The sequence below is a fragment of the Pseudopipra pipra genome, chromosome Z, assembly GCF_036250125.1.
Source record: "Pseudopipra pipra isolate bDixPip1 chromosome Z, bDixPip1.hap1, whole genome shotgun sequence".
Lineage (NCBI taxonomy): Eukaryota > Metazoa > Chordata > Aves > Passeriformes > Pipridae > Pseudopipra > Pseudopipra pipra.
Window position 1 is genome coordinate 63,164,502 of NC_087581.1, and position 24,121 is coordinate 63,188,622.

Here is a 24,121-nt window from a genome sequence, read left to right on the forward strand (position 1 = left end):
GGCTGGGAGGAGACACAGCTGGGACAGCTGACTCCAACTGACAAAAGGAATATTCTGTGCAATATGATATACAAATCATGCTCAATATATAATGTGAGGGGAAGAAGAAGGAAAGGGGGGGACTTTTGGAATCATAGTATTTGTCTTCAGAAGTCCTTGTTATGTGTGATGTGGCTCTGCTCTCCTGGAGATGGCTGACCACCTGTCTACCCATGGGAAGCAGTGAGTTCATTCCTTGTTTAGCTTTGCTTGTGTGCATGGCTTTTGCTTTTCCTATTAAACTGTCTTTACCTCAACCCACGAGTTTTCCAGCTTTTATCCTTCCGATTCCCTCCCCAGTCTCACTGGTGGTGGAGTGAGTGAGCAGCTGTGTGGGGCTTGGCTGCTGGCTGGGGCTAAACCACGACACATGGGAACAAATATCTCTACTGAAGACTTGATAGATGATCTGCCTTTTTTTAAGATGGAAAGGAAAGCATTGTGACCAAGCAGATGTGTGGGGCTTGGTGGCTAGCTGGGGTTAAACCAAGACAGCGGCAAGACCAGGAAGAAATAGGGAAGAAAAGCTCACTGACTGCTATATATCTTGAAGACCCCAGGCAAACCAATATCTTTGGTTTTCAACATGAAGCAGTTTAGTTACTGTTGTTACAACAGAGGGTTCTCCACAGCTGAACTTAATAAATTTAGTCAACTAAATTTAAGTAGAGAGGCCCCCACTGTGGGCCTCTCTACTTCTAATATTCTGCATTACCATATTTTTTGTCTTACTCTATAATGTAAATATACCTGCAGATTCCTGTTTATAGCTAAGAGAGGTGAGACTCTTCCAAATACACTTTTAAGGGCATATATTTCTCCTCTACCTAAGAACTTTTTTAAACAGTCTCTCCCTTGTGACTTCATTAGCTCCCCATTTCCTGTCTTATAGAGACTAAAAAAGTCAAGAGGCATCATCTATTCATCTAGTTTTAAAGAAAACAGTTTTCTTTTGCATGTTTGTTTGTGTGTTTATATTTGGGTTTTTTGGTGGCTTTATTAAATATATGTAAGGCGGAGTTAGTTAGCAGCAATAATGTATCTGCTTATTTAATCAAGTGCCCAGCACCTTCCAAATCTGAAGAACATTTGGAAATGATTTCTTAGAGACCTTTCACTATAGTTCTCAGACCATGCTCTTCTCTCCTCTTCTATGACTGACATCAAGCTTGCTAAAGTCCACGCAATCCTTTCCTTTGACTTCTCACAGTTTTAACTGGGCTGCCAGTGGAAATACTCTCATTTTGCAAGAGGGAATCCAACTATTTCAACAATCTTTACACTGAATAATACTGGGAAGTATTGCATTTTGTCTAAAGGACAGGCTTCCTTTGTATTTCCCTTACATATTGCAGCTAGAGTTAAAATTATTCTGATATGCATTGCTCCACTCTATGTTCAAGAGTGAAATTAGAAGGTAAAACTAGAAATCCTACCTAACTTTATTCTAATTCTAATGCCTTTGTAGCCCTTAGTAAGAGTCCTGTTTACAGCTAATAAAAAGGGAGGTATATTATCTATTAATCTTATGTAATGCATAATCTCAATGAGATGTTGTTTTTATGATATATTAGATCATGCATCACCAGAGCCAGCTGCCTCTTCAGTGATCCATTGATGTAATACATCATAGTGGGACACATTGATAAATATTACTCAAAACAGACTGGTGTGCATGTGAAAAGCAGTACTGCAAAAATTCAGCAAACAAACTGTGGCCTGGACCTGGATTCTGTACAAATAGAGGAAAGAAACTGCAATCAACCACCAGCATCAAGAACTTAAATAGAATTCTTCCTAAAACAAAACGAATTCTACCTCCAGACAGGACATCAGGCTTTGAATTACTCTGAGTTGCAACTTCTGGCATCAAAGAACCACTTGTGGAATCCTGCTTCACACAGATCAAAACTGAAATCCCAAGTTACCAGTTCAAAGTTGGTAAGAGGTACCTATCTGAAATAATTTGGGGGGTTTTACTCACCATGCAGAAATAAAAACATGGAAGAGAACAGAGGAAAGAGTTCTGACACACTGAAGCATTTTGTTTTGACCCTTTCTGACAAAATATTTTGATATTTTATTTTGAAAGGTTTAGAGTTATGCATTGAACATTAGAACACAAAATGTGACTTTGAACATACACAGGGATTTGTGTGCCTGTGTGTGTATGAAACTTAAATTTTTTTACTGCTTTAAACAGAAAACTTTTTCAGTCAATGATTTTCATGATCATTTTTGCTTCAATTTGCCTTGGACACTTAAGAAGTGAATCAGAAACTTTAACACAGTCTAATCTCAAAGATCATTTTCTCTAGTCAGTACTGAGCAGGGCAAACCTTTATACAAAAACTGAGAGATGAATGGATGGATGGATGGATGGATATCTATCACAAATACAGCTGTCAAAAATTTTTCCATGAAATTAATCTATTTTCTTTGCAAGTACTGCAGCTCACACAATCAAATGAGGAATTACATACTTGGGTGCCTGTTCTGCTTTCACCAAAAGTAATAGCCCAACACCCTCAGCAGATCAAATCAGCTGTCAATGTGTTGAGAATCACCGGCTGCAGTTCACACTGACTGTAGGATCTGGGCCTCACTGTTTTCAACAAGTGCCTCATAATGCCTTGCAAAGTTTTATGACTTTGAAAGTTTACACTTCATAATTTTGTTGAAGATCTGTACAAAAACATCAAATGATATTAATACACAAATGATAGATTATGGTAATTTTTTTCTGGATTTCTGCTAAAATATAAAACTTGATACAGATGTTAATTACTTTTAAGTAGGAAGAAACATTTTTAGGATACTATTATAAGAAATACTCAATTGATCTCAACTCTTACCCCAAGTGCAGCTAATTCAATTATTTATAATTATCTAAATGATATGGCCAAGCTAATTTCAAAAGACCATTTCACACAAGCAAGCTGCTGTGGAAAGTCATGAACATCCTAGTACTAAGAATGACAGATAGGCAGAGGGTTATTATGAAATTAAAATGAAGCAATTGTGATGTTCTCCTGCAATCTGCAAACAGGTTTTAATCAATCCCTGGTAGGAGAATTGGAAGAATTCAAAACTGTCAAGAAAAAAAAACAGAATTAGGTCTTCAAAACCTCAAATACATGATGGACTTGGGTCATTAGACCTTAACTCTAATGTTTGCAGAAGTAAAACCTTTTTTACCAAATTATCCACAAAATAATACACTGGGAATTCAAATTAGGAACATCTCTTTGTACTAACAAGAAGACTTCACCTAAGAGATGGAAGTGACATTTCCATCCATTATTACACATTTTCCCCACATTAGTCAGCTTTCCATATAAAAACATGCAAACCCGTGCTTCTAGACTGTTCAAAAAGGTAGCAGCTTTCCTTTCTCTGTCAATATTATTGACTTCAGAAACTGTCTCTGGATGTGAATTATGAATCACATATGACATGGAAAGAAAACATCATGACCAAAAGCGTAATTTACCATAACTTTCTATTTTCTGCATTTTTTATGTGTCTTTATTCAAAATTTAAGAATCCTCTGTATACATTTATCACCCTATCATAATCACAAGGCTGTGTGTATTTGCCATGTGAGGATACAAGAACAATCAAAAGTGATCTTTGGTAAACTTTTGATGCAAGAGGTTTATTTCAGTTTCACACGCACAGGAAAGTAACAGTCAAGAATGGTGGCTACAACTGAGTTTTACACTGAAGCTTGATGTTAGGTCAGTTTCCAAAGGAAAGAATTGAACTCACAGAGATATGAGGCATGAGAAACCATTTGCACAGTCCCAAATTTACTGAGCACCACACTTCTGTAGCAATCTCTCAGACTGGTAAAACTTGGCTGGAAATCTTGTGAGAATAGTTTCCCATTCCTGTAAGCTTTCAAACATCCAGGTTCACATTAGAAATAATGAGAACAAAATTTGTGATGAATTTGGGTATATCTGCTTCCTACCAGGATGGAAATATAAAGAAGGTAAAAAGTAACACAAAAATCGGAAAAAAAAAAAGTTACAGCAAACTACTTTATATCTCAGAAGCTACAGGACTCCAGTCTAGAAGGGAGCAAAGTTGATTCATCTGTTCTTTCTGAATTTAATTATAGGATAACTTGACTGTAACAGTGTTATAGCATGAACGATATTTAAGCACCCTAAACTGCACATATGCAGTTGTTAATCAGTAATTTTCCAAACACATTTTGAAATTGTATAGAAAATTCAGAAGTTTATTGGCTTTTGATTTTAATAAGAAAGTTATCCTTCCCACTCAGCCACAGATCAAGCTATCTGTAGCGTAGAATCTTAAACAAAATAATCCATATTTCCTTTGCTTCTTTATGTGGTTAATATGCACTTAACTAAAAACTATATAACATGCTTCCAAAGAAATTTTGGTTCTACAGAAAGCAAAGTTTTAAATCTCACAGTCCTGGTAAGGATTTCACTTACAAACCCATCCCAAGATAAGGTCACACAATATAGAATTCAAGGGATTAGACAAGACCCTTCAGGATTTTCCTTTATCTGTAGTCACTGATGAAATTAATCTTTATTTACTGACTATTTTTAAATAAAATAAAGGTATGCTGCTTTCACTAAAAACAGACAAGAAAGAGCTTCTATGTAGAAAGGGGTATAAAAGGAATGAAATAATTTTCTGGAAGTAATTAAAAGATAGTATTCACAGAGGAATGGGCCAGTGGCACAAACAATTATCACTTGAGATTATGCAGTCAAAGAGGCCAATTAAAGCACCCTATATAGCTAATGAGAATTCTTAATTGATAATCTTTCATGTTCTTGGATTAATCATCTGTATTTTCTCCTTAGTTCATCACACATAATCATTAAGTCTGCTACTACTGTACTCACTGAAGAAGAACTGTCTCACATAGAGAATGGGCTTTGAAGAGAAAAGATACCTGTGTGGCCAGAGAGGAAACTTGCTTTAGCCAATACTGTGAAGAGGGTGAGACAAAAAAAATAAGCACAAGAACTTGCTTCTGAATCTCTTGGTTACATCTGGAAAATTAAGGACTAAGTTCCATGTGGTCATTGCAATATAAAGTAGACATCGGTGAGAGAATACTTTCAAAGACTTTGCTAGTCACCTCTGTACACTGCATAAAATTACCTCTCACTTTCATAAGGCAAAGGTGTGTCAATACTAAGGGGTCTGGGATCCCTCCACACCCATCTTCTGCTTTTTGCAGCTTTCCAGTTTCTCCTGCCTCATTTGTTCAGTTAATATTCCATTCAGGATTTGCTATATTAAGCCCATCTATTTTGATAAGAATTTTATCAACTCAGATGCTGCCAACATTAAGAAAATAAAAAGAAATTTTAAAAAAAAAGTGAAGTCAAATTATTTATGGAAAGGAAAGAAAAGTAAAGGAAACCTTTTTACTTGAAGATTGTAAACGCATTTCTTGAATGTCCGTAGCAGTCATGTTCACAGACAAGATACGAGACATAACCCAAGGCACAGTGACAAAGACATTCATGCTTTCTATTAAAAACATAACCTTTAATGAACAGTAGTAAAGTAAAGCATTTTACTTCTGTCTTTCATCCTCTTCATGATAAACAATAGGCAAAAAATAATAAAACTTTTCAATATTTTCCTGTTAGGTCTTTTAGATCTTATGTTAACCTTGAGGTAGATGGATTCTCATTGAATGATTATGGCTTGGTGGAAATATATTACTTCACTGAGATGTCAGAAGACACCTCTTCACATCAGGATGAATACTGTATCCATTACTGAAAGAATGGAGATTCAGTGTTAGCCAAACAAAACCATACTAAAGGAAGAGAGAGAGAGACAGAAACTCTCAAGAGAAGACCTAAGAAAAAGATAGATCAGAATCAATGGGATTCTATATTACTCCTGAACTCAGTTTTCCTCTCACACCGCTGTGCAACTTACAAAGTATCATTCCTTAACATTCCCTTATTATTATATTGTACACCCTAAGTTGTCTTGGTTCAAGATCACAGAATCACAAAGTCACAGATTCAGCTGGGTTGGAAAAGATCTCTGAGATCATCAAGTCCAACTTTTGGCCTAACGTACCTTGTCAACTATACCATGGCACTCAGTGCCACATCCAGTCTTTTCTTAAACACCTTCAGGGACGGTGACTCCACCACCTCCCTGGGCAGCCCATTCCAATGCCAAATCACTCTTTCTGTGAAGAACTTCTTCCTAATGTCCAACCTAAACCTCCCCTGGTGCAGCTTAAGACTTTTCCTATTGCTGGTTGCCTGGGAAAAGAAACCGACCCCCACCTGGATACAACCTCCTTTCAGGTAGTTGTAGAGAGTGATGAGGTCTCCCTTGAGCCTCCTCCTCTGCAGAGTAAACAACCCCAGCTCCCTCAGCCTCTCCTCACAGGATTTGTTCTCCAGACCCTTCACCGGCCTTGTTGCCCTTCTTTGGACATGCTCCAGCACCTCAGTATCTTTCCTAAACCGAGGGACCCAGTGCTGGACACAGTATTTGAGGTCTAATCAGTGCCAAGTAGAGGGGAAGAATCCCTGTATCACACTATTCCTAATACAGGCCAGGATGCCATTGGCCTTGGCCACCTGTGCACACTGCTGGCTCATGTTCCAGCCTCCCAAGAACAGGCTCTCTCAGAGATGAGTGGTAAGCCTGTCACCACTGTCAAGGTTAGGGCTGAAACCAGCAGCCAAGCTGAGTATGGGTAACAAACAAGAGGAGCTGGAAGCCATCGTGCAGCAGGAAAGCTATGATGTAGTTAACATCACGGAAACATGATGGGATGACTCACATGACTGGAATGCTGGCATAGGTGGCTACAAGCTCTTCAGAAGGGACAGGCAAGGTAGGAGAGGTGGAGGGGTGGCTCTGTGTATTAGGGAGGGTCTTAATTGTGGAACTTGAGGCTAGTGACAATACAGTTGAATGCCTATGGGCAAAAACCAGAGGGGAGGCCAACAAAGCTGACATCCTAGTTGGAGTATGTTATAGACCACCCAACCAGGATGAAGAGGTGGATGAATTATTCTATAAGCAGATGGCAGATGTTTCAAGGTTGCCAGGCCTTGTTATTGTGGGAGATGTTTAACCTGCCGGATGTCTGCTGAGAACTCAACACAGCAGAGAAGAGACAGTCTAGGAGGTTCTTTGAGTGCACGGAGGGTAGCTTCTTGCTGCAGCTGATAAATGAGCCTACCAGGGGTGGGGCCCAGCTAGACCTGCTGTTTACAAACAGAGAAGGGCTGGTGGGAGATGAGGTGGTCAGAGGCTGTCTGGGGTACAGTGGCAATGAAATGATATGATAGAGTTTTCAATACTCGCTGAAACAAGGAGGAGTATCAATAAAACCTCAGTCCTGGACTTCCACAGGGCACACTTCGGCCTATTCAGGATGCTGATTTGGAGAGTACTTTGGGAAACAGTCCTTCAAAGCAAAGGGGTCCAGGAAGCATGGACATACTTCAAGAAAGTAATCTTGAAGGTGCAGGAGCAGGCTGCCCCAATGTGCCAAAAGATGAGCTGGTAGGGAAGACCCTGTGATGTCATTGCTGCTTTTGTAACCACTCCAAGTTTCAGCTTTACCTATCCCCTTTACCAGCCTACCTAACCACTGACTCCTGACTATGTCAGCAGTGACTGTTGGGGAGATAATGAAAAGTTGACTTCACTATAGCACCTTTGGATACAAAATTGTACCATCCTCACACTCAGCAGACTAGGGGAACCTGTTCAACCCTTGTATTCCAAAGACTGATTTCTCTGGGTGAATGCTCCCAGCAGTCACCAGTCTCTGTATCACTCTGGCGTTCAGGGTATGCCCATACAATATCTTTGAATTCACATCAGTTTAAGTCAGGGGCTGTAGGACTAAATACAAATTGTGAATAGACACAAAACAAAACAAAACAAAACAAAACAAAAAAAAAAAAGAAAAAAAAAAGAAAAAAGAAATCTTCCAATGTATCATCCTTAGAATGTTTCAAATAGAGTGCAGCAGTAGAAAGCCACTACCTCAATTTTAAAAGTCATTTATCAGCTCAATGGCATGCCTGCATGGCATAATGCATGATTAAGCAGCAGTCCCTCAGCTGATACTGAACAAATTAGCTCTGGAAACAGAAGCAGCAGTTACAACATGCAATTACTGTATAGGCAACCAGGCTTGCAAGAGACCACAAGTGTTCAACCTAGTTCTAATTGTGAGCCAAAACACCTATGGGTGCTTGCATTTGAGACTCTTTGCAGCTACTCATTGCACTGTATGACCTGCACTGGTCTGAAAAACACCTAAGATATAATTAACACAGCATCAAGTTATACGGTGTAGATGGTTCAATAAAAGCCAGTGGAATTTTACATCCTTTTCACTACACAACAGATTAGAAGCATGGGAAAATTAAATACATCAATCCGTAATATTTGTAAAGTATTTTGCACATTTTACTTTAAAATTTTTAAAGGTTAATTTTAAATTGAAACCTAGCACAAAAATGGGTCACTAAAACCTGTTCTCCTGCGTTCTGTTCTCCAGTTTTTCTGCTGTAGCATACAAAAATTTAAGACGCTAAGAAACTGCATTCTTTATAGTTTCCAGCTTTATGACACATTTAAGAGAAGTGCAGCTCATGCAGCTTTGTCATCTTTCATCCCCAGCTTTAGAGTAAGTAGAATTCAATTCAGTGATAATCCTTTTGCAACAAACAAAAAATACCAGTATAATACCTTTACTTCAGAAGGGGCAAATTTCATTGGCTTTTCTCACAGGATTACTTACGCTGACTTGCAAAAGACTATTGTATGAATAGATGACTTTTTCCCTGTGTCTCCCAAAACATTAGCAGTACCTAAAAGAATCAATGTTCAACAACAGGTGCATAATAAGAAGAGAAAAAATGAAAACAAAAGCAAAAAAAAAATCCAAGCTGGAGTTGAGTATAACTACAGACATAAAGCCTCAAACACAATTTAATTACCAGAAATTTAATCCACTCCATGGAAATAGCTCCACTACACTGCATTTAATCATTTGCCTTCAAATAATCAATGGTTACTCAGAAGCTGCATCATCACATGAATTTAATTTAGCAAAATTTATGCTACTAGCTGAAAAGAAATTTCTTAGTTGGACATCTGCTATCTAAATTATTAAAATACCTGTTTTGGAAAGAAATGTACTAGTGTAAAAAGTCTGAGACTGCACAAATGTACCAAACAATCATGCCACTGAAGAGACATAGCATTGAAAAGGACAAAGTAAGTTTTTATAGCTGCATTTAGAGAGGAAAAAATAATTAGTTAAGTTCATCAACTGATTGCAGAGACGCAAGATCATGTGTGTACGATCAAGCTTTATCATGTGTTACAGTTATGCATATATATAAACCCACGAGCTTTCACACAGAAAGACTGGAAGCTTTCCTGGTCTCTGTCTTATTTCATTTTGTGCAAAGAAGAGTGGTCAATAACAGTATTTTGGCTAGTTGTTCCCTTATGGGCAGAATTACACATTTTTGAATTCCACAGGAAAAGCTCCTAAAAACTTATCTTTCTCTTTTTCTTCCTAAGGAATCAGTAGTGATAGTAAGGACTTTATTTATAAATAATGGTAAGAAAAACAGTCTGCTGGCTTTGTCAGTCAACACCCTGAGGGTAACAGTTCTGTTATCCTAAAAAGTAACCTTTATTTTTTCAGTATACTCCCATAATATGTGGAAATCTTTCAAAGAAAGAATTGATTACTTGTATGTGTTGTGAACCTCTTTTCTCAGGAGTTCTAAAGAGAGAAACAAATTAAAAATTCCCTACAAATAAAAAATATGGATGAATCTCAGCAAAATTTAAAATAGGATTATTAAAAGGGAATTAAAGGTAGGAACTATGAAGGGGAAAAAAAGAAAACATAGGAATTAATATATCAATTAAGAAGTAACACCATCAGAAGTCACTGTGCAGAAGTTCTCTGAAGGACAGTCTGAGAACCCAGCCCCCTTATTCCCACTGAACTGAGGCTTCTGTCATATAGCAATTTAATTACTTATGCAAATCAGCAAAATGCCTCCTTTCTGTCTCGTACACATTGCATTCAATTTTTCTGTAGTGTAGAAGTGTCTCAGTAAAACAGTTTCCCACTATCAAAGCCAAACTAGCTCTTAGAAAGTGAGAGATTGAATTTTATTTTCTTTACGCCAAGGCCCAAAGCCGCATCTTGAATAAGCTTTAAGTTGTTATGTGAGACTCTTCAGCTGTGTTTTCTTGATAAAACAGCAGCTTTCCTATATTTTGCATTCTGTCTAACGCCTGAGAACTGCTTTGTGAAACTGGTACTGAGCAAGCTGTTCAGAATAGCTTAACACGTGGGGAAACATAAAGACTTCCAATCCTATTTGGCAGTAAGCATGGGTTAACACAATAATACACTCAGTTTCTCTGAGATTACAGCGCTACTTGGCATACAGAAAGGGAAATCTTTGAGCTCCTGATAAAGTTTAACGTACAAAGAACAGAAATCAAACTCATGTGATTGTAGTTTGAGGGTTCAGTGCATTCATTGGTTCCCTGTATTTGGGAGCAGGCAATAAATTAGCTTCAAATGCAGTCCTGAATACAGCTGAAAACTACTCATCGTGCCAGTCCACTCCAAAGCACAGCGCTCCCAGCACACTCTGCTCTGGAGATCTGTAACAGAAAAGTCACAATTGTTCTGTGAAAGGAAAAGGTCTGCGTGGGGGAATAAATAAAAGGAATAAATTACAAAAGAGCAGTAAGAATGGCACCTACATTACCAGGTCAGATGGACCCCACCATACATCTATGTGCATCTTCTCAGGACACATAGGCCAGGAGACATGTGATAATTTACTGGGGTGGAATGGAGACACTGCTTACAGTCAGCTCATAAAGGGTACAGAAAACTATATAAAAAGGCAGAATATGCTAACCAATCTAAAAACCCAGGAGAGACAGACTTGTACACTGGTATTCTCCTACGTCTCACCAAGGATTCATGTAAGGACTGCCTGGAGACCACCAGGGTACATGTGTTTTGGGGCTGGACTGCCAGACACATATATCTCAGCACTTATGAGTTTTTCCTTATGAAACCATGAATCTGAATGAGTAAAACTAATTTTGTTTTAAATTTTGGAAATAAACACAGCTTCCTTTTCTGTAAGAGCTTGTATGCAACTTTGCTGCACCATTGCAACAGTTTTCCCTACACCAGTTTTCTGGAGTCTAGCATTTTTCTTAGCATTTTTACATGGAAATTTCAGTACAACAAGGGCTTCTTGCCCATATGGTCAGAAATACTCCCATCTGTTCTTTAATTAGGTATATTCATTTTTTTTCTAGTCACTCTTCTGGCCTTAAGTGGCCAGAGAGAGATTTTGCAAGAGTCTTCATTTTGCCCTGAGCGGCAGCTACTGAGGAGATGGAGAAATGCCCACAGAGAACATAAAAGCTTCTTCAGAGAACACAAACAAAAGGTTGTCTGGTACTACCAAGAAAAGGCTAGCAACAGTGTTGACCGACAGCTGAAGCCCTCCACTTCATCCCCTCTTCAGGTGTCATCCAAGCCAAAGACTATTAAAATTTAGCCAAGCACATCTACACACATCCAGGAGATGAGCAGCTTTTCATGCATGCTCCTCCAATTGCTCGTGCTCTTTTCAGCACTGCCGTACACAACTCAAACATACAGGGTCAAATTTGACTTTTACACTGTTTTTGCAGCTGTTTCTTTCACAATAAACAGAGGTTTAAAAAGTAAAATAGGCAAAACCTTTCTCTGACAAAGGAAGAGAGTCTTCCAGGACTCCTTTGTGAAGTAAGGATCTTATATTTAGATTTCTGAGCATCAGTGGTGCTTTTAGTGCCTTATTTTTGATTTTATGTGCCGGAGCCCTTAAGTATATCCAGTTACTTATATTTACCATGCAGAGTAATAAAATATATAACTGTTGTTGAAGTGATAGCTCTTATATCACTAAAAAAAACCTAAAACCAGAAGAAAAGCAAAATCCTCCATAGGATTTATTTGAAAACTTCTGCTTTTTCTGCATCTTACTTATGGACTTTAAGTCTTTGGGAAAACATGTCAAGTACACTGCTATGATTCCAAATAATTTCGCAGCACACACCCCAAAATGTCTCTTTCTCACTAGTGCAGTGCAACAAAACTCCCTCAAAGTGTAAAAGCAAGGTAACATTTTTGATAAATTAAAAAAAAAAAAAAAAAGCCAAAACCCCCAAACCATCACTTCTGAATGAAAAGCAATACAAAATTCAAAATTATAGGTCATAAAAGCTGCAGCTGGGACTGAGGCTTTCTAGTAGCTAAGTAGAATGATTTAACCATCTTCAACATGAAGAAACAACTAACGGACGTCTAGACAGACGTCCGTTCTGACCACAGAATAGACAACACTATCACATACTTAATAAGGAGAAGAAAGACAGACACACCTAAGTATTTATAATTCATGCACAAACACAGTCATTTCAGTAGCCCTGTATTTCTGTAGGCAGTCATCACTTTGCAGCCGCCTCACACCTGGGTATGCCCTGAGCTCTCACACACTAATCAGCATCAGGTTGGGTCAGGCTCTTAGAAGTGAGTTTGTCAAAGCACAACACCTGGATACTGCTCGCTGATGGTGGCTCATTCCTCTGCTATTGAACCAACACTGCACAGGGTGCTTAAGAGCTGTACTCGTCTAGATGATAGATTGCAAACACTATGGGAAGCACCTGAAGTCATTGAAAATTCTGCAGCATTTATACAAGGGAGATGCTCAATCTTTTAGCCCTCAAAAATTTTCACATGAAATAAATTAACCTTAATGAGCACCACTGCTAGTAATCTCAGCAGGGGCTAAAGATTGTTTGCAGAGCAGCTCTCCAAAGCTTGCCCTCACTTCAAAGACATGCCAGTGCATGACACAGTTGAATTTTTTCTCAATGCTAATCTTTTACTTTATCCAAACTTTGCATTCAATACTTTTATTCATTAAAAATACATCAATATATATGGATATAATAATTCCATTAGCTGTTACTTGATGGTCACATCTTTCCTCAATAATTCTCTAAAAATGTTTTCTTTCTCTGGATTACCCAACGAATTTTCCCATCTTCCCAGCTTTATACCGTAATCCCTCCTATAAAGCTAGATCTAAATCAGCCTCTTTATGCCCTCTATATGTAATGCCTTTTATCTTTTTTTCTGCTACAACTACGTTATGACTGTACAAAGAACACTTTTGACAGAACAAAGAGCAAACAAATGGCCTTGAAAGTCATGAAATAATACCAGTTACAAGCTTTTTTAAAAAGATCGTTATAATCAGATGCTGCTATTTTTCTCTGAATGATACAGGGTTTTATTTCTGAAGGGATGTGGTAGTAAATGCAATCTGGATATTCCACAGAACAATGTTCCCAGGGCAGCTACACCTATATTTCCCAGTATGATAATACAGATACCAGTTATCACTTAAAAATATACAGGAAAGGCCTTGTTGATTTGTGATCGCTAAAAATTCATCTTTAAACCATACTTTAAATCATTTGCAGCTCTGGAACAGAGGCTTTCCCTGCACCTTGCAAAGGTGTTTACTGAACTGAACAAACTCAAAATGGGATACTGAGCACAATGAGGTAGACGGAAAGGGAGGAGTAACAGATGACTACTTTGGTAGGAAGGTAGCTGAGTGGCATTAGGTTATCATACAAAGACATTTATTTCATTATTCTCTGTGGGCAGCTAAAGGACTGCAAGGTCTTAACACATTCAAGATGAGCACAGCGGACAAAGACTCCTTCAGAGTGCAATATTTAATGAAACTTAAATTAGGTCCCAAAAGAGCAATACAATCTGTATGAAATATGGCACCAACATTAAACCATTCCATTCACATATATGTGTTTTCAACTAATTGTCATCAAATTCACACATGGACCCAGAAGATTTTAATACAGTTTTAATATAGCTTCCATACATATAGCTTTTTAACATGTATTTCATAATAATTTCCTAACACGAGGCACAGGACAGAAGGGTAAGGAAAAGGCTGCAGCTAAGACTGAACACTTCCTTATGAAAAAAAAGAAAATAATTCTATTGTAGCCTTTCACTGCATTGTTAGCAATGAAGTGAAAGGCTACAAGATTTTTGCTTCTGTTTCCCTCTATAAATTTATATATGCCACAGCAAGTTAAGAGACTATGTATTGAGATTTTAAACACTGCAATTTAACAAAGTAATAGGAAGGTACTATTGCCTAATATTTTATATATTGTTATATTTCTATGTATTTATGTGAGGAAAAAAATAAACAAAACTGAACAAAAAGCAAAACATGCAAATATCAAATCCAAACCTGAATTCAATCCATTCTCTAATAAAAAACTTACCTGTTTTTTAGCCAAGCACATCTACTCTACAAAATCACTCCCATACAGAACTCTGATTCAGTGTAAAACAAAATACTATGCAGTAAAAGTTAATGATAAGCAAAACTATTTTCAAACAGGAAAATAATCCACCTGTATTCAAAAATCGGTGTCAACAAAACAAAGTTTGTTTTCCTGTTTCCAAATAACTATGCAGACATAGGTGCTTGAAACCTAGAATCAAAACCACAAAAAACCATACAGCTTTGAAATTCAGAGTTTTGAAAATTATCAGAATACAACTGGAATTATTTTCAAGAAAAGAGCTAAAATTATTAAAAAAAAAAAAAGGTACAACAGGATAGGACAGCATGTTTCTGAGTTCTGCTTGTTTAGTATATTGTACGAATTTTTTTCTGCAATGCACTCTCTTTCAACTCCAGGGATGCAGCATTCAGGAAGGCCAGAGGAAGAAAGGCTCAACACAGCAAGACAGTGAAACATGGGAGACACTACCACAACAATCAGAACAAAAAGAGGACAAATACTTATCCTTAGTCCAGAATGTGATAAGCAGAACTAAAAACAAGATTTGGGAGTAAGAAGTGACCTTCAAGATTTGACTGCTTATCGGACAGAAAACACAACAATAGGAAATGAAACACACCTTAACCAAAAGTAGCTCTTCACACAACTGTAGTACCACTATTCCCAGCACTTCAGATGTATAGATGCTGTTATCAAGCAATTCCAAAGATACTCTGTTTTCTACCAAACATCAGCTTAAGGGGGTTTGGCTGAACATGCCTGTGATGTCAAACTCCTAATTGTTAGAGCTAGTCAAACAGACAAACCTAGACTTGATGCATGAACAGTTATATCCCAAGGGATATTTACCTTTCCTGTAAGTCTCAGTATTATTCATTTCCTGTAGCCAAGGATCATGGAAGTGTGTCATGAAGAAAAGCCACCATCCGCAAACCATTACTTGGGGGGACAATGTAGGGAAGTATTACTTTTTGCACTTAAGACTTCTCCTAAATTTACATTTTGCTCTCAAAAACAAACACACAACAACCAGATCAGATACTTGGTTAAATGAAACTTTCACAGCTTGACTGAATCAAGGAATTATTTACTGCAGTTCATCTGGAAGCAGCAATGTGAGGAAATACCTTAAATTTTTTTTTTTTGGTACTCTTCACAATAATTTGAATCTTACTGAAACACGTTGCCTCCCCCTCCTATTTTATAATCTGCAAATGCTTTATAATTTGCCAAGATATAGAAAAAAAAGGAATCCTTTATACAAACCTGCATGTTTAGTACTCTTACAAAAAAACTCCATTTAATGCAAGTGTCCCAGAAGTTTAATAAAAAAAAATTTGCATATGCTATCAGAAAAGTCCAGGATCTCTTTTGCACGTGCTCAATACTTGTAACTCTTGAAAAAGATGCCTGACACAATCATGTTTTTAAGTATCTCCATACAGTCGTATGTCACCCTATTTTGACAGATTATTTTTGTTCTTGGGTATTCACATTTTACCGGAAACTGCTAATAAAGAAAGAACAACCCTGTTGGATTGGAACTGTAGTTCTTGAGCATTTAGCAAATATTGATGAGAATATTTGTTTATAAAACAACCAAACACAACAAAACATCACCACCCACACTTTCTCATTAAGGAGGTATCAACTGCTCTGTGCCAAATTGTTTTTCCATTTTGAGAATGCACTTGAGGCTGCAGATCCACATACTTAACAAGCACCACAGCCATCTTATGATTGGAGACTTATGCTGACGTTATGTGAAGAAATAACTACTTTTCTCAAATGATGAAGTTTCATCTTTTTACATTAGTTTTGACTATAAGCTGAAACAGACCTGCTATTAGAGATTTAAGAAACCAATCTCAAACTTGAAGGCATCAGAAAGCCTTTAAATGACAAAACCAATAAAAAGCGAGGGAACACTACAAAATCAACCTATGTCCCAGTTCTTTAAAATGGTTTCTTTCAAACAGTAAATTTTCTTATGAAACACAGATCTGAAAAATAATTTCCTATCAAATAGTAAATAGTTAAGGTCAAAAGATTAAAAAAAAGAAAGGTTAAAAAAAAATAACCAATTCTTTGGGTTTTGAGAAGGCACACTGCAGTGGTCTGAAGGGTATTTCATCTACAATTTCAAAATAACTCCCTGTTAAAAATCACACTTAGAACAGTCATTTGGTGTGTCATAATTTTATTTATCAGCTGTAGTTTTGTGTGAAAATGCAAAATTCAAATCAATAGTCATGTAACAGTGAACAAAGTCCATCATTAAAAATACAAATAGTGTTTTGCAGCCAGTGTCCAAGGCAATTCATAGTTCAAATAATCACCAACTTCTACCAGAGTAGTGACAAGGTTTCCACCTTCCTTCATGCCCTTTCCTAACAGAGACTACTAAGAACTAGTCAGTCTCCATGGCTCTTGAAGCTTACGTGACAGTCACTAACTCAAAGAAAGGTGATCCACATCTGGTCCCCAAAGGAAGCACAGTTCAGGGCTGTGAGATGACACGAGATCATCTGTTCTTTTCACTGTGCTTTTTTTCTCCATGACAACAGCTGCTTTGAAGCATTCCTCTCGTCTTCCAAGCATCGGTTTCCCAGATGAACCCGGTTCTCCTCGATCACGGTCAATGCTTCCTCGATAAACATCAGGAAAAACGACTAAGAAACTCGAACTCCTCCCCCATCCTTTTTCTGGGAAGAACCTGTTTCGACTGAGGGCGGGCGGGCAGGGGGGCACAGGCAAGAGGGCGAGCGGGCAGGGAGGGCTCGCAGGGCCCAGCAACGCCGCCCCCTCCCCCGGGGCCGCCTACACGGGCGGCACCAGGCTCTTCTTATCCAGCGACTGCTCGTCCTCCTCCAACAGCAGCTCATCCAACTCGCCGTCCTCGGCTCCCGAGGCCTCCTGCCCGCCGGCGGCCCGGCAGCGCCGCAGGTGCCGCAAGGCCCGGCGGTGCTTCTCCTGCAGCCGCGCCAGCTGGGCGCGCAGGGCCTCCGCCTCCTCGCCCGGCTCGACAGGGGCCTTGTCAGGGCCGGGCCCCAGCAGGGCCTGTCGGAAGAGGCAGCGGTTCTCGCGGCGCAGGCGGCGGTTCTCCAGCCGCAGCCGCACGTTCTCCTGGCGCAGCCGCGCGTTGTGCCACTCGCGCTCCTCCCGCTGCCGCAGCGCCTCGCTGTGGCTGGCCGCCAGGTCCGCGTACCGCTCCGCCAGCTGCTGCGGCGAGCCCCGCGACTCTCCGCGCCAGCCCTGCCGGCCGCCGCCCGGCTCCCCGCGCTCCCCGGGCTCCGCGGCCCCTCCGGCCCGGCCGCCCCCGGCGGCGGCTCCGAGCGCCGCCCGCCCCCCCCTCGCCGCGCCGCCGGCCCAGCGCCCGCCCACCGCGCGCATGCGCCTCATCCGTGCCGCGCGCGCCGCCCGCCCGCTGCCGCCGCGAGACGAGGGAGGGCTCGCGCTCTATGCAAATAGTGGGCGGGGCCCGGGCAGGCGCGAGGGGGCGGGGCGGGCGCCATTGCGGGGGCGGGGCCGTGCTGGGCGGGAGCGGCGGCGCGCGCCGTGCGCTGTGAGCGCGGCCGCCGGCAGGGGGCGCGCTCTGCCCCCGCCCCAATGGCCGAGGCGCAGCGGGGCCGTGCAGGGTCCGCTCGGGAGGGACAGGGAAGGTCCTGGGCTTCCAGGGCACACCTTTCACTTGGCCCGGCTGCTCGAAGGCGTGTCCAGCCTGTCGCTGAACACTTCCCGGGATGGAGCGTCCGCACTGCCTCCCAGGAAAGAGTGTCGGCCTTACACCTCAGCTAAGGCCACCTTCCTTCAGGGTAGGGCCGTTCCCCCTTGTCCTATCAGTACATGCCCTTGAGGAAAGCCCCTCCCCAACCATCTTGTAAGGAGCTTTTAGGTAATGGAGGGTGCTCTAAGACCTCCTCGGAGCTTTTTGTCTCCAGATTGAACATCCCCAATTCTCTCAGCCTGTCTCCATAGGAGAGCTGCTCCAGCCCTGGGATCAGCATAATGGTCCTCCTCTGGACTCAACCTGACGGGTCAATGTCTTTCTTGGGCTGGGGGCCCCGGAGCTGGACACAGCTGGACAGATAGGCCTGAGCTACTGAGCCTTTCCCTATTGGAATACCACAGTCCAGGACGTTTCCTGTCCAACAAGGCGAGGTTTAAGTGTCGGGTGTGGTTGCACAGTCCTCCAGTGTTCCTGTGGACCTTGTGACCATTGTTGAAAAGCGGCGGCTGCAGCATAGAAGAAAGATAATGTTGGCTCAGAAGCACTTTTAGATGAAGACCTGGTCATATAAATGTTGCTCCCAGTGTTACTAGGTTGTTGGGATTTAAGGAATAAGAAATACAGACTGTAAGAATGCATAGTATGTGCATAGTTCTGACAGCTTAAAGTAACATGATTGTGTGGTATAAACTTGTGCATAAGCAATTTCCAATAGGAGAAACAAAAGAGGATATGAAGACACGTACTGATGGCATTTCACAATATGTGGTGAAATCAATCTTCTGAAATTCTCATCAATTCCCTTTGGCTATTCTCCTTTACATGACAGCACATGTTGGTACCTGCAGAAGAGTAGTCATGGTGGGATTACCATGACTGTGCAGTACATATCACTGTAGACTTCTGTATTTTGTGCTTCAGCTTGTAAACTGTTTGTGATGGGAACCATGCTTTGCTTTATGACCCAATGTTCTGTACTTACCAGCTGAGCCTTGAGTATGGACCCCGAATTTGAAGTTCAACAAACAATGGATAGCAGTAAATGTAATAATTATTTTCAGAACCTTTTAAACTCTAAAGAGTAACTGTTTACTTAAAACATTTTGGAAAGAAACAGCAAAGCACTGCAGAACAAAAGTAATCTAAGTATTACTGTACTTTTGCTCTGACTGTTAATCAGCAGAAATGAACAAGTATTTCCTGTACTAAGCCATTTTCCAAGAAGAGATTGACTAGGGCGTTATAGTAATTCCCTGTAATATGTGACTAAACTAGTTTTGCATTGAAATAAATATGGTAATGCCTGTTTATGAGTCACTTCTTAATTTGTTGCTGCTTTGGCAATCTATAGACATACCGTGGCAGGACATCCTGTGACCAAGACAGTGCCCTGGCTCTTGTCCAGTTTTTCAAACACTAATATCCCAACCCCCTTCTTAATAGGGTAGCTCTTAATCCCTTCATCCCCCAGTCTGTATTGATAGAGAGAGTTGCTCTTACCCCGGTACAGCACCATGTACTTGGCCTTGTGAACACCTTCTGAGATGCTCAACGTGAGATGTTGAACCTCATGAACTTGTGGGTTCACTCCTTGAGCTTGCACAGGTCCCTCTGGATAACATCCTGATCCCATCCCCTGGGTGTGTCAACTACACCACTTGGCTCTTCGTGTCATATGCAAATTTGTTAAGGATTCACTTGATCTGTCTATGTCACTGATGAAGATATTAAACAATACTGGTGCCAATACAGACTCCTTAGGGGCACCACTCATCACTGATCTCTATACAGACATTGAGCTGTTGACCCATACTCTCTGAATGCAACCAATCCAGTCAATTCCTTACCCACTAAACAGTCCACCCATAAAATCCTCTCTCCAATTCAGAGAGACAGATGTTGTGAGGGACTGTGGCAAAGGCATTGCAGAAGTCCAGATAGATGACATCTGTAGCCCTTCCCTTGTCCACTGATGTCACTACATCAAAGAAGGCCACTGGGTTGGTCAGGCAGGTCTTGCCCTTAGTGAGGCTGTGCTGGCTGTCTCAAATCACCTCCCTGTCCTCCATATGCCTTAGCATAGCTTCTAGAAAGATCTATTCCAGGCACAGAGATGGGGCTGACAGCTCAGTAGTCCCCAGGTGCATCCTTCCTACCCCTTTTATAAGTGGCAGGTCCCTAATATAGCATTCCACTCTTTGAGAAATAGCACAAAAGGTAAGGGAATGTCCCATAGAATCTCTCTTCCACTGCATGCATTATCCTGAACTGCATGGAATTGTACTTCATGTGGGTTTTCCTGAAATGTAGTAGATAGTTTTGTTCTGATGTAACCAATACAATATGGCTTTCAGCCTTGAACTTGATTCAAAGTTAAAACTTTGAAGGATTTGGAGGTAGATATTTTGGGTAGTCCCGAAGATAAGACCATTGCTGTGTACATATGAGGCAGTGTCATGCCCTTAAGGGATGGCAAGCAACAAATTTAGAAATAGAATATAGCATGGATTAGCTTTTAGACTGAGGTGGAAAGTTCCTTCAAAATAGCACAGCTCAGTGATGTCATCTTTCCATTTGCAAGGCCTCACTGAGCTGTTTTAATATGTTTTTACAGTGGTCAATGTTTTCCAGAATCAAAGTGTACATTAGGAAACAGAAAGTTTCTAGCTGTTGCGCTCTGAGCTTTCCAAGGGGAAGTAAAGATTTCCCTAAGGCTCAGCCTGAAGGAAAGCCTGGAAGACCCTTAACAGGAAAGAATATCAAGTCTCATTAGGTTGCATCTCGTTTCAAGATTTCTCTGATGGGATGTAAGATGCTAACGTGAGTTGCATCACTGATTACATTTCAGTGGACAAAACAGGGCTAATTCTTTCTGTTGGGACCTATTGGAAATGAGGGTGATGAAACAACTGCAGAGGAACAAAAAGAAAAAAATTAAAATCGGGGAAAGAAACAGTGCAGCTAAGAGAACAACACAGCAGGAGAAGAAATTGCGGTAAGACAGAAGGCAAACATTTCCTGGCTGGCCAAGACTGAAAGAAACAATGTGATACTTAATAAATCAAAACCAGAAAACTTACTTCCAATACAAAGTGTTTATTGTCTTGATCTTTCTGCTGACCTAACAGGGAGTTTCAGTGTAGGATGAGAAACTTATGCATCTATGTTTATACTCTAGCCCATGGATCACCGTTAAAAATAAAGCATGGGCTTCCACCAAGAGCCAGTAATGGATATGGAATGTATCAGTATTGCTAACAGTCCTATAAATAAAGTAGGTAAATGCGGGTCAGTATGTGGGTCTTTTTTGAGGTAGACGGGAAGAAATATCCTTGGAGAGAGCATCTGTAGTCTGACATATCAAGATGAGAGAAACATTTCCTTTCCAAGTGGGGAAGAGTGGGAAAGCTGTCCCCTTCCAGCTTATTTTAACTTCCAGGTTTAGTTTTCAGTGCAACAGAACCAAACTTTAGTTTAAGGAGAAAAATTCTCTTCAGAGACAATAAGGAACACTGCTGTCATACTGAAGGAAAATCTATAATGACATAATAGATGTAGTTCTGATAGCCTTGCTGCTGGTGGTTTTAATTGGTCTTCATAAATGTTTTATGCAATTGAAAGGGAATTTAGTCAGCATTGCTAAAGAAATTATGTGTTGATAGAGCTTATAATGTCACCTGTAACAGCTTTGTAAATTAGCCTGAGTAAACATCATATTTATTCTCAGGAGTCTTCATACTGAATTCAAGAGTGAAGAAAGATGATTTATTCTTATCCCACTTCAATAATGTAAAGCAAGAATGCTGTCACAAGCTTTGGAATTGTACTTACACTACTGTCAGCCTGGAGTAAATGAGATCAGAAGCAGGCCCTGTAACCAGGGATTGTGTTGGGAAGCGCATTGAAAAGAGAAAGAGGGTCTGGAAGCTAATATGCTTTTGCCAGCCTGCCTTAGACATTCTGTCTAACAACATTGTTCCCTGACTGTTAGTGTTGAGGAACAGGGTACATTAGAAGCTTCTTGTCATCCTTGAAAGAAGTGATGTTTTGGGAATTTTGCAAGCATTCTGAGAATGGGATGTGTGGCTTGGGAGGGCTTAACTGGATTATTCAATTGCTGATCTCTGCCAAGTAAATGTATACCTGTGCTCTGAGCTGCTGCTTTCTTGTACTTTTCTTTAATCTTTATTGAAAAGTTTTATAAAATACATACTGACTTTCGGTTGCTGTTACTGCTAACATTCCTTTCAAAACCATCCTTGAGAATAATTTATTGTCACCAAATAGATTTACTAGTTGATACTAGCAGTTCTTGTTGATGCTTGACAGCATGAATATAATTTTATTGAAATAATTACTAAAGAAGTAAGAATAGGTAATATTGATAACATTTATTTATTGTCTTGGTATGGGCAGCAGTATTAAAAGCCATCAAACACCAACATCTTTCTTTAAAAGCACTGTTTAATCCTTCCCATGTGTTGCCATTAAGAACTGTGTATAAATAAAGGAAACTTGACTTACCTGTTTCAATTAATATTTATATTGCTGATGGAAAAAAACAGTCCTTCAAGATACTGTTTTGCCAGTCTGTTTTACAGTGGGAATGAGGATGGATTGAAGGAACACAGACACCAACTTTAAAGAATAAGTTTATAATTTTACTATGGTGCAAACCAGCAAAGAATTACAAAAGAAGCAGTGGCTTACAAAAGGATATACTTAGCAATGCATCAAATCATTACTACAGTGAAAGTCTATAGTGATTAGGAGAGAGAGAGATACATCACCAATTACCCTAATACATTACCATCATCCAGATTGCACTTCAGCTGAGGAGCCCCAGTCACAGTGAAGAGCTGGAGAACCTCTCTGGGTAACTGGGAAATCCTACGCAGTGCACCCACTTGTAGATGAGGCATCCGTCTTTCCTGTGAGAGGGTCCAGCTTATGTGGTGTTGAACAAATCAGCTTACATCACTTAATTGGTGCAGAAAACAATCTGGCTTTCTTCTCTCTTTGGTTTTCCCCTGAAGCCTGGCCAGGGCCCAGAGGAAAATCAAGGAATCAGTTTGGACTAACTACTATCAAATACCCCTATTGCCTTGACTAGACTCTAAATACAGAATCTAGTGAATTGACCCTGGCCAGATGCCAAGTACCCACTAAAGCCACTCTCTCACTCCCTTTTGCAACTGGACAGAGGAGAGAAAAAAAAAAGAAAAAAAACAGCAAAGAATTCATGTGTTGATGTAAGAGCCAGGGGAGGTCACTTACTGGTTACCTTCACAGGCAAAACAGACTCAAAGTGGGGATAACTTATTACTAACAGTATCAAAGCAAAAGAGTGAGAAGTAAAATAATCTTAAAAACACCTTCCTCCTACCTCTCCTTCCTTCCATGTTCTCCCTCCCCTACCAAGTGGTGCAGGGGGACAGGGAATGGGGCTTACAATCAATTGTTTCTGCTGTTGCTCAGAAAGTCTCTTTCCCCTGCTTCCATGGCATCCCTCCCATGGGAGACAGTCCTTGATGGACCTCTCCAGCCTGAGTCCATCCCTCAGGCAGCAGTTCTTCCCAAACTGCTGTCCGTGGGTCACTCCTCCATGGGGTCAGTCCTTCACCAATGAGCTGTGCCGGCATGGGTCCCCCACAGGGGCCACAGGTTCTACCCAGGAAAAACATGCTCCAGTGTGGGCTTCCCTCTCCATGGGCTACAGGTCTCCGGCAGGCTCCCACGAGGTCACATCCTTCTTCATGCATCCACCTGCTCCAGCATGGGCTCCTCCATGGGCTGCAGGGGCACAGTTGCCCCACCATGGTCTGCACCATGGGCTGCAGGGCCTCAGCTCCGGTGCCTGGAGCACCTCCTGCCCCTCCTTCT

At 40.6% G+C, this 24,121-nt stretch overlaps 1 protein-coding gene across 1 annotated transcript; it reads right to left on the minus strand.

Moving 5' to 3' along the window:
• Positions 1-16,691: 16,691 nt before the first annotated feature.
• On the minus strand, positions 16,692-17,941 carry TUSC1 (tumor suppressor candidate 1). Its single transcript, XM_064643158.1, has one exon. It carries the CDS (start codon positions 17,908-17,910, stop codon positions 17,329-17,331), a length of 582 nt encoding a protein of 193 aa, XP_064499228.1. The 5' UTR covers positions 17,911-17,941; the 3' UTR covers positions 16,692-17,328.
• Positions 17,942-24,121: the final 6,180 nt, after the last annotated feature.

What these genes read in the sequence shown, in the direction of transcription:
- TUSC1 (XM_064643158.1), bottom strand. Translation starts at nt 17,910, where the DNA reads ATGAGGCGCATGCGCGCGGTGGGCGGGCGCTGGGCCGGCGGCGCGGCG.